This window comes from Elephantulus edwardii, unplaced genomic scaffold, assembly GCF_000299155.1.
Source record: "Elephantulus edwardii isolate Elephantulus edwardi_28Jun2011 unplaced genomic scaffold, EleEdw1.0 scaffold00860, whole genome shotgun sequence".
NCBI classification, from domain to species: Eukaryota; Metazoa; Chordata; class Mammalia; order Macroscelidea; family Macroscelididae; genus Elephantulus; species Elephantulus edwardii.
In genome coordinates this window covers 5,865-17,965 of record NW_006400610.1, presented here as the reverse complement: position 1 = coordinate 17,965, position 12,101 = coordinate 5,865, and the positions used below count along the sequence as shown (strand labels likewise).

General features: G+C 38.7%; 1 protein-coding gene across 1 annotated transcript; it reads right to left on the bottom strand.

Annotated features, from left to right (window-relative positions):
- Window positions 1–1,949: 1,949 nt before the first annotated feature.
- Window positions 1,950–11,450, bottom strand: LOC102873243 (secretagogin-like; the record flags this gene model as incomplete). The annotated part of the gene is made up of 6 exons (XM_006903431.1): window positions 1,950–2,165; window positions 3,341–3,418; window positions 3,828–3,884; window positions 7,069–7,158; window positions 8,862–8,954; window positions 11,404–11,450. Coding segments are annotated over 6 exons (581 nt in total), but the record flags the coding sequence as incomplete, so codon positions are not given.
- Between the last annotated feature and the right edge of the window lie 651 nt (window positions 11,451–12,101).

Sequence of the window (12,101 nt, the reverse complement as noted above, 5' to 3'; positions counted from 1 at the left end):
CACTGTCCACCTAGCATACATAGACATGGGTAATCAGGGAAGTTGGCTTGAGGGCCAGAGAGTCATGAAGACCCCTGTTTTTTTGACTTGACTCCATGTGGAAGCTAGGGCTGAGAAAGGGATCAACAGGTCTGAAACACAGAAGTGTGGACTCCTAAATTTGCAGCTGATGCTGATTTGAACCTAGCTACACATGGTTGGGGGTGAGTTGACCAGAACCTAACCAGACAAAGAAAAGATGATCCATGTTGTGAGGAGGGTTGATTGTTGCAACCTGATTGCTTATCTGGACTGGACTTTGCTTGTGAACGTAGATGTGCAAAGTTTCCAGTTGTTGAGAGGATTCTTTAGCAAATGGGGTACACTTGTTCCCTCAGAGTATAGGTTTTATAGGGATGGGCAAACCAAAAATTGGCTATCTATAATGAGGATATTAAGGCATATAAGCATGAAGTGGCTGGCTTACACACTTTTGCAAATGTAGTTATTAGTAAGATGACTGGGAAAGCAACCCACAATGTAAATGCATAAATTATAATGTAAGTAAAAATTGTCTAGATCACAATGTAAATATTAATTTTAGAAAAAAACAAACACCTGAGAATTGGAGCAGATGGGGTGATGGGGAAGTTAGGCAAAAAATGTGAAGGGACCAGATTTTATACAGTTCAGACTGTAGATAAGTACTGAGGGCAAATGCATGAAATTAAATACTGAAACCAAATATGAGGATGAGTTCATTGAAGACCTCATCATCTATACCATCATAACAGGGGGTCATAATGCTGAAATAGTCTCAGGAGTATTTTGAAATGTGACTGCCACAAGCGAAAAGTGAAATAATAACCAGGGCCACAATAACTACAATATGTCTTCACTACTGGTTGTATTCTAGACACTATTCAAAGTGTTCCATATGCACCAACTCACATTGCCCTGCAATGATAGTTTTTAGCCACATTTTAGAAAGCCTTCAGTGGCACAAATGGTTGAGTACTCAATTACTAATAAATTATCCACTCAAACCTACTCAGAGATGCCGCAGAAGTCAGGCCTAGAAATCGATTTCTCTTCCACCCCACCCCCACCAGGAGGACTGGATGGAAACTGTCAAGGATGTGAGATTCTCAGAGTGTAGGGGGATCAAGTTTGCGAAAGGACTCCTTAGCAGCTGAAGCACTCTTGCAGTTGTGCGCTCACACTCTCTCTCTTGGTGCTATTGCTGGTGCTGGTGATCCAAGGGGCTCTTATTCTTTGGAAGCCATGTGAACTATCAGGTTGACCACCCAGTTGTTATAGCCAAACTCATTGTCACACCAGGAAATTGGTTTGACAAAATGGTTGTTCAGGGCAATGCCAGCTCCAGCATAAATGGTGGAAGAGTAGTGTCACTGTTAAAATTACAGGATACAACCTGGTCTCCAGTGAATCCCAGGATGCCCTTAAGGAGCCCTTTTGATGCCTGCTTTACTACTTTTTTGATGCCATAATATTTGGAAGCTTTCACTAGACAACAGTTCAGTTCCATGACTGACACATTGAGGGTGGGGACACAGAAAGCCTTGGCAGCACCAGTAGATAAGGCAATAATAACCTGGACAGTTCCACAGTGATCACACCCCAGCTTTCCAGAGGGGTCACCCACAGCCTTCTAGGTGGAAGTGATGGCATGGACTGTGGTCCTAAGTCCCTCTACATTGCTAAAGTTGTCATGAATGACCTTGGCCAGGGGAGCCAATAAGTTGGTGGTGCAGGTGGCATTCCTGACAATCTTGAAAGAACTGTCATACTTCTCATGATTCATGCTGATCACAAACAAGGAGTAGTGATAATTATCAGTTTGGCACCACCCTTCAAGTGAGCCTCAGCCTTTTCCAAGGTTGTGAAGACACAGTGGACTCCACAACATATTCAGTACCAACAGCAACCCACTTGATGTTGACAGGATCTCACTCCTGGAAGATAGTGATGGCTTTCCCATTGATGACCAGCTTCCTATTTTCAGCCTTGACAGTTCCATTGAGTTTGCCATGGGTGGAATTATACTGGAACATATCGCCCACACAGTTGAGATGAATAAAGGGGTCATTAATGGCTACAACATCCACTTTTAAAGGCAGCCCTGGTGACTGGCATCCAGTGCAGCCAAATGAGTTTACTCCCACCTTCAACATTATGTTTCAGGGACATGGCGGACATTGAACAAAAAGAGAGGGCAATGTGTTGATCAACCAGGAGCAGAGAACCAAAATCTATTTCTGAAAGGCCAGTCTCCAAAAGCCTATGAAGCAATTCCATTCTGCATACATACAGTCCCCATGAGATAGAACCACTTTAATTACAATTCAACCTTAATTTTTGAGCCCCTGAGTAGTACCAACAATTAACATGCTTGAAAGGTTGGAGGTTCAAGTCTACCCAGAGGTGCCATGGAAGAGAATCCTAGTAATATAATTTTGAAAAATCAACTGTTGTTAACTCTACGGGGCACATTTCTACTGACACGTAAGAAGTTGCTATGAGTCAAAATCAACCAAAAAAGAGAGATAGACATGAAGCAAATAAAGCAGAGAAACATGACAATTTCCCAAGGTCTCAGCTTGTAAATTTCAGAGGTGAACATACACACTTCTCTGATCTGTTTGACTCTCAATGCACTACAACATACTCACTGTGCTGAGAGGTAGCTTCCATACCTGGCTGTGATTGTTTAAGTCTGTATTTTCTTTCTTCTGTGTACACACACCCACCCCTGTTGTTAAGTGCCATCAAGTCAAGGGTTACTCATAGTGACCCTATGAACAAAAGACCTGAACCCTGTTATATAGCTATCATCATTTCTCTAAGTTCATAAAGTTTCTGGAGCATGCTATTTAGGAAGTGGATGTCACTCCTTCCAAGCCCATCTTAATCTGGAAGCTCTACCAAACACTGTCCACCATAGCTAACCATTATGATGGTGTTTGACACATCAGTGTCACAGTATATATATATACATATGCATATATAGTATATATGTGTATATATATGTATATGTGTAAATATGTATATATATCTCTGTTGACCTGTTGCTGATTAACCTAATATTGACTGGACTTTCCATGTCTCCTCTAGGACAGAAAAACAGTCTTCTTTTCCAGATATGTACAGTCTGGCCTCAAAAAAGAAACTGAAGTAGTTACATTTTAGCCAGTTTTCCAAAGTTAAATATTCTCACCAATTTTACTTAGTCTGAAAATTGTTCTTGTGCACCTACTTCATGCCAGACACTGTGTCTGGGCTCTGGGGAGACATCGAGGAAGCTTTTCTCATGGGCGTTATACTCATCAGAGCTACTTACCATGGTACCAGTGTATTCATCCAGTTTAGCCTCTGAAATAGCCTTTTTGTGGTGGAAGAAGAGGTCTTGAAGGAAATTCTATGACATCAAAAAGAGAGTCATCATTTAAATAGTGATAGAATAAGCTAAAACTCTCAAGAAACTTTAAGAATTGGTGGTTTATTCTTTTTAATGGGGACATAGAATGTGTTAGCAAGCAATAAATCCATTGGAGGATTATAACTGAAGGGAGCTCTTAAAACCTAGAGAGTAGTACTAGGCATTAAAAAACATATCATAAACTTCAACGGTGTCACTCTCAGAGAGAATAATGTCATCTGCACTTACTGAAATTTCTAAAACATGAATATGTTTTATAAAAAGTAAACATTTCAAATCCAAGTTTCTTGGGCCGATAGAAACTAAACTCATGATACACACATGCATCAAAGTCGCTGTGATAAACAATCTCTTAGCCCTGAAACAAACAGTTCCAAATGACACTTACTCGAAGCTCAGCAGCTGATATAAAGCCACTGCTGTCGGCATCATATTTGCGCCAAATCTGAAATACACAAGAACCAACAATCCTTTCATGTTTAAAGTATTTAGGACAAAATATTTGGAAAAATCATAACATCTAGAAATTCTTTCCACAGAGAAAATCACTTATAGTTGCTATCAGATCCTTTCCATCATTTCTCTGCTACATGCAACAAAATAATATTTTGGACCATTTTGTTTTGTATCTTTGAATAGTCTATTTACACTTTCCATTCAAGATTTGCTGTATTTTAAGACATGATTTAAACAACTTTGAGAATGTTATTTAAAATAACTTTTAAAAATAATTCTGCTCACAACTGGGAAAGATAAAGAACAAAGAAAATAAAACTACTTTAATGCTACCATTTAAATATTATTATTTAAAAACAATCATTACTTTTCTTGTTTGTTTGATTTGTGATAATGTCAATGTTGTTGTTTTTGTTTTGTGTCATGTGGTTGGAATCAACCCATAGCTCACCCTCCAGTGGGTTTTCATAGGCAGTAAATCACATGGGAAGAAATTGCCCATCCTTCTTCCTCAGAGCCACTGGTGAGTTTGAGCTATGTACATTGAAGGCAACGATTCTGAAGCTCCATCTGACATACTTTGGACATGCTGCAAGGAGGGACCAGTCCTTGGAGAGGGACACCATGCTTGGGAGGGTGGAGGGACAGCGCAGGAGAAGAGGACCCTCCATAAGGTGGATCGATTCAGTGACTAAAGTAGTGGGGGGTGAAGGTGTTGGAGAAAGTGAGACTGACACAGGACAGAGCAGGGGTTAGGGCTGTTGTACATAGGGTCTCTAGGAGTTACAGGCCACTTGACGGCACATAACAACCACCTTTGGGATTTCAATGCAACTTCTTACCACTAGGCCACCAGAGCTCTCTGGTAATGTCAATATTACTACTTACATGCTACCTACCATTTAAAAACAATCATTATGTTTCTTGTTTCTTTTTATTTATGGTAATATCATAATGGTTCTTTATCTTAAATGATTCAGATGTATTGCTCATAGGCTTAATATGTGTCAGAGTTGCCTCAATGGCATCTAATAACAAGAATGTTGTTATGATTTAATAACTTTTACTAATTATAAAAGTAAAAGATAGCATTGTTTTAAAAAATGTGGGAAAAGATAAAAAGATACAAAATATCATTTCTAGAAAGTCCTTCCCCAGTGATAATCATTTACTGTTTCTAATTGTCTCATTTCCATTATCTTTGTTTTATATGTAAAAAAAATTGATAGAATAGATTGTTTATTTGTTTTGATTGTCTACTCTCAAATTTTTCTGTGAGCAATTTGGAACATAATTAAAATTACTTAAAATAACTTCTAAATTTTAATATCTCATACACATAATGGCACACGCAAAAAGAACAAATACTTGACATTCTGCTACTTAAAAAGAATATTTTTTTCTAGTACATTGGGTTTTTTGAGGGGCAATTTATAGAGGAATGCTATTTTTTTTACACAAAGTTAAAATTATTATTCTACAGCATGCAATTACTTGTTTTATCAGAGAATTGGACAATGACTAGGGAGGATAGAAGGAGAATTGATGTCTTTGAGCTGTGGTGCTGGAGAAGAATATTGACTGTACTATGGGCTGCTGCTAAGAAAACAAACAGATTCATCTTGGAGAGGGTTAAACCAGGTTGCTCCTTGGAGGCAAGGATTCTGGGGCTTCGTCTGACATACTTTGGACATGTTGTCAGGAGGGACAGGTCCTTGGAGAGGGACATCATGCTTGGGAGGGTGGAGGGACAGCGCAGGAGGGGAAGACCCTCTATGAGGTGGATTGATTCTGTGATTGGGGTAATCGGGATGGGTGTGTCAGAGACACTGCGATTGGCACAGGATAGAACAGGGTTTAGGACTCATAACAACAATAACAAATATTATCTTTCTATTCTATTCTATTCATTATCATTTCTATTCTATTCTATTAATTATATTATATTATAATATTAATTATAGTTGTTATATTTATTATAGTTATTATGTTATTATAGTTATTTACTGTAGTTATTATATTATATTTATTCCATGTAATTAAATTAAATAAATAAAAACTATACTACTAAGTTTTATCTTTAATGGCATTATATTCTTTGGGAATGTAAAGTTATATTGTTTCATAAGGGACATCATGGGGAAATTTGATGGTCTAATTGCAAGAACCAAAGGCACATGGTTCTAATCCATCAGCTGCTCCATGGGAGAAAGATGAGTAACCTTCTCACCTGCAATTAACTAACTCTGAAAACCCATTAGAGGGTCAGTTATGAGTTGGTTCCAATGCAATGATACTCAACAACAACAAAAAGGGACATCATGCTTGGGAAGGTGGCGGTATGGTGAAGGAGAGGAAGACCCTCAACCAAGTGAATTGACACAATAACTACCACAAGTGGTTTGAGGGTGTCAGAAATTGTGAGGACGGCACAGGACAGGACAGGGTTCAGATCTGTTGTTTATAGGTCACTGTAAATCATACTCGACTCTACGGAGCCTAACAATACCAACAAGCACATTTGGTACCTGTTTAAGGAATGGGGCCCTGGATGTAATGACTGTCTTTGCTCTGCTCTTGGAGCTTGAAAGAAACCTTGATCTGCTCTTCTTTGGTCTTTTTTATTTTTTTTTTTTAAATCAGAAAAACCACAACATTTAGGGATGACTCAGAGTGAAAAGGCTCAGAAGTTCATTCTTTCATGTGGCTTTTAGTCAAGCCCAGTATAAACATAAGACCGGATGGCTGAATCAACATTCAAGTAAATTGTCTTGACTGCATCATACTTTTAGAATTAGTTGCTAACTTTTAAAAGTAGGTAGCATCCTATAGATTTCAATCCACCCTCCCTCAAGGCAACAGTTCATCACAGAGCCACAGGCTTTAAATGAAATATGTGTTCTCTAGGTTCCAGAGCACCTTTCCCTACCTTCAAGCCTCTCTGTTCCTCAGTGTACCTGTTGAATTTCCCATCGAAGTCAGGATATTTTTCCAAGCTTAGGGAAAGTGTTTAGCAGCTCAAGTTGAGCACATTGAGAAAGCCCCCAGATTTTAGAATAACATCTAATTTATCACTAAGGGTTTTTTCCCCTGGCTTTAGAGAGGGGACAGGAAGGATGATAGACAAAGCAAGTAGGCAGAGCCCAGCCTTGTCTCAAAATTCAATCACTCACCTGCATAAACTCCACACTGCTGTCCAAGGGTGTTTCCCGGCGAAAGAGCAGAAGAAAGTTTTCATCCTCAGACAAGAACATTCTGGCAAGCTAAAGCAATGAGAAATAATAGTAGCTGCTGAATGTTGCCAGTGCCCATTTAAGGAGAGATTTGTGGATAAAAGACACTGTAGGGCATGCTATAGTGCAGAATGGCTAAGATCTCTTGGGATGGAGAGACCAGCTGGTAGTTATGTATCCTTCATTTCCATTCTTTGACTCATTGACTCTATCAAACAGTATTACACTGCCAGTAGATATGAAGCACTACAGTATCTGCCTCCTTTGAACTTACAATCTAAATAATAATAATTGCTTTAATCTCTTAATAAGTTCTAGAAGCAGAACTTTCCAACTTCTTCTGGGGCTAATTAGTGAGACTGGCTCAGGACATGGCAGGGGTCAGAGATGCTGTACATGGATCACTATGGGTTGCAGGCAACTCAAGGGCACATAACAACAACAACAACAACAGCACTCTTTGCTGTCAGTTTTCCCTCATATCTGCAGATTCGTTATGAGATAGAAATGACTCAATAGCAGTAAATTTGGTTTTGGATTAGGTTCAACTTGAACATAACATTGTGTAAAGAGACAATTATATCAAAAAATTGCTGAAATCTTTGCACTTCTTTAAATATAAAATAGGTAAATGAATGTAAAATAATGATTAATCTAAATAAAATTATTGAAAACTGTACATTCTTTGTTACTAAACAGATTGTTAAAGAGAGATGACTATTAATATATAAAATGAAGAGATAACTATTTCAAAATGTTATGTAAATATTCACCTCCTCTTTTTTATTTGATGTTCAGCATCATGGGCACATATACCCCTCCACTTCCAGACAGGTGGTATACACTAAGTTTATTAGCTGGGAATCAAATGAAGTCTCTTACATGGAAGGTGAGAATTCCACTGCTAAATATCACTGCTCCCATATCATGTATTCCTGCACTGGTCACCAAGGTAAATGTTTCCTGTTGTTCCAGTTTTGTGATTTGAAAACTTACTAAAGACAATGGTTGCACACTGTAATGCACACAATAAATGTCACTGAATTGATCATGTTAAAAATAATGAAATTGCAAAAAATTAAATGCTCCACTACTAGCTGAAGAGTTGGCCATTCAAACTCATCCAGAGCATCCTTAGATGCTTTAGAACACAGGCTTGGTGGTTTGTTTTTTAAAAGTAGTAGCCTTGAAAAACCTATGGAGCACAAGTGAAGTAACCACGAATAGACAGCAACTGGACAGCAACTAACAAAAGAGAGATATCTCACTTTTTGTCTCTCTTTCATTGCTGTCAAATTAGAAATCAACTCATAGCTGAGCCTTCATTGACTTTCCAGGTCTGTAAATTCCAGGGGGAAGGATTGTCCACCTTTCTCCTGAGGAACCGCTGGTGGATCCAAGCTACTTTGGGTTAGCACAATTCCCTAACAACTGTGCCACCAGAGCTCCCTTAACTATTAAATTCAAATAGCAAAACTATTACTCTGCCTGGTTATTGTTGTTGTTGGCCATCAAGTTGAGCATGGCTCGAAGCAACCTTATGAACAAAAATCCTGAAGCCTTTCTACAACTATCATCATTGCTCCACATTTATAGAGTTTCCAGAGACATGTGGTTTAGGAAGTGGAAGCCACTTCTGCTTCCAATGTTCTAATTTCACAAACAAATGTAAGATTTTCACTGCCTTGCAGAAGAAATCACAGCCCAAAAAAGGCACAGTCATTAAAATATACCTCTTTCATTTGTATGCGACCATCTTCAGAGACATGGCGAACAGTCATAAACTCCTGTTTCACTTTCTGCAAATTTTCTTCCATGATGGCTTCCTGCAACAGGCAAGATAAACCACATTAAAACTAATGGTATTCAAAAATGAAGTTTAGGTAGCAACTATTCAGAGCACACTGGCTGACAATTATTTCAATCTGCACAGCCATCCTTTGATCCTACCTTGTTGTGGAAGAGGGGGCAGTGATGGAACTTATGTTTAGCAGCCAATCAATAACCATAATTCTGACTAGCAAAGACTTAGAGCTATTGAGCATCTAAAATCTGAACGAAAAGAAGTTTGAAGGCTAAAGTGCTAAATGAATGAATTTTAAAAGTTTTATAAATTTAGTTCTTGCAAAAGCCTAGACTATAATTAACAGATTTTTGTTCCAAGAACTCAGAGATTTTATTTTCTCTTTAAGTGAAAAGTAAGCCTATCCTAGACCTCCATGTTGTCATATATTCATTCTTTCCACTCCCTTCCTTGTTGTTTATGAGGAGAAAAAAAAATAATTAGCAAGGGCGGCTAATTAGTGATGAAGCTAAAGTAGTTGTTGACTTGGCAAAGATGTTGTATTTTCTTTCCATGTGTAATCCTTTCTGTATGCAAGACTGTTCATCAGTGGAAAGCAGGATTATTACAAAGAAAAATTACATATATAATCAACAAATATTTTTTTTAAAAAAAACAGGGAGTGGAGAGGCACAGATTCTCTCTAACAGTGTCTAATTCCCAGAACTGTGATGCAATCAATCATTCCTAGTTCATTCTTTCTAATGCTACTTACTACGAAGACTCAGCAGCTATGATGTTTATCATTCAAAATGTCTTTTCTTGCCAATGATTAACTTCATTTTGTGCTAAAGTATTTATTGGATTAAGGAGAGAGGATTAAGATGGATCCAAGACCCACCATGTTGTTGCATACCATTGAATCAAAACTACTCTATAGCTGACCCTCCAGCATGTTTTCAGAGACAGTTAATCAGGAGGAGATTGCCCATCCTTCTCCCGCAGAGCCATTGTTGGATTCGAACCACTTACCTTCAGGAATGCAGTGTAGTTTATTACCATTAGGCCACCAGAACTCCCTAAAACCTACCCTACTAAAGGCTATTTAAGCTCCTGAGACCTCTATGCCAGCTCTCTTTTGGGGAAGCCTGCTTTTCAGCTACACTGCAACTAATAGTTTACACACTCACCAGTCTCTGCAAAAACAGCCTGCGTATCTACAGTTGTATAAGTCATTCACCTGATGGGTTTGTCTCTGGGACACCTTCCAGTGAACCATCTAACCCAAGTGACATAATTGTGAGGGAACTCAACAAAGGAGGGACTGTTGATGTTGGAAATCATGGAGTTACACAGCAAATCAAACAATTGGGACAATGTTAACTTGGTGTGTCTTAAAACTGTTACTCATTTTAGCAGAACAAATTGTAAATGCAATGGCCACGGGAATCATGTCTCAGGCCAAAAGTTTGGCAGTTCACATCCACAAATCCATTTCTTTGTGAGAAAGGCAGATAGTGTCACTGTGAGTCAAAATGTGCTGAACAACAATGTACTGTGGAAATATAATCACTCAATCTCTGACACCAAGCCTTCTAACTATAAGTTAGAAGGGCATGGGACAGAGGAATTGTTGACTAACTATAATCCTAGCTGGTGTTGCTGGGTGATTGGACTTGAGGAAGAGCTGGTTGATGAATACTTCATGCATACCTAACATAAATCTAATAGTGGAGGCTTTTACCAAGTTTTAGTTCTGAATGAAAAGGCATGACATAAATGTCCACTTAAAAGCTGAAAGATCAGAAAGACAAGAAAGACATTAGACCAGCTGTGTATTAAAAAAAGTCAAGATTTCCTTTCCAAAATATCTTGCATCCCTGGTCATGCTTCTTCAGGTCCTTTAGGCTTCTTAGGAAACAGAGACATGGTGGCCCCATCCTGGCATTCACAGGTGTTGGCATGGCTGTGAAGAGTGGTAGGGCCTGATCAACAGATATGGCTCCCTGCAGGCAACACCAAGAGGTCTGTCCAACCTGTCAACTAATACCATGCTGTGCCAAGGGCTTGCCGGTTGAATGGAGCAAGCTTGTCTGTGTTTGTGCCAAAAGTAATCCACAGGAGTCCTAAGGAACCATGGAGCTCACTGCATTTTATTCAAGGAGATAGACGAGGAAGCTCAGCTTCCCCCTGGTGAAGAGCTCCACACAGAAGAGCTCTGACATTATTTAAAGCCTAGCTTTGTTTGTTGGTACTCAGAAGTCGGACATTTTGAGATTCTAAATTTTCTTGATTCAGTTAGCTCCTGCCATGATTTTCAAAAAGTGCAATTTGAAAATCAGAAGCCAAGCTCAATTCTTTAGTTCACACTGTTTTGTAAGGGTCCCAGATGACCCTTGTTGCTGCTGAGGTTTACCAAGAACAACAGAAACAACAAAAATTACCCACAGACCTAAATCATACTAAAAATGATTACAATATTGCCTACTTACTTCTGTGCCTCTCACTTTCTTTAGGATATAAAAATCTTTGAGAGACTCTGGTTAGTGCAAATGATTAGTGGACACACTAACTTAATAGTTGGTGGGCCAAATCCACCCACTTGGACCTCAGAAGAAAGACTTGGTGATATAATTCCCCAAAAAGTCAGCCATTGAAAACCCCATGGAATGTAGTCCTAGTCTAGTATGCCTGAGTTGAACATTAATCAAAACTGACATGACAGCAACTGGTTAATATGATCACTGAGGTTAGGGACAATATGTATTATTCCTTAACAGCAACCATATAGTAAGAACAGCTCTGACAGGCTCTGTTTTTAAAGGATGTAAATTTTTACATGAAATTACTGCCCATCTATCATCTGTGGAACAACAGTTGGATTCAAACTATTGATGTTTTAGTTAGCAACACAGTGCATTGCACACCAGGACTTGGGTTTGATTCATTTGTTCCATAAACATCTATTGTGTAAGCAAGATGGGGCTATGGAAACCATTGTTTGCCTGCCTTTTATCACAGGCTGGTAGAAGATATACTTTTTCGCAACTTACTTTCTATCAAGCCAATGGCTTCCAGAAACATTAAGAGAAGATGAGAAGGAACATTGAGGTAAGGAAAATTAACAGCTACCTACATCAAATTCAGAAGATTAGGAAAGAAAAGCAGGAAAATGAATGCTTGTTGCATG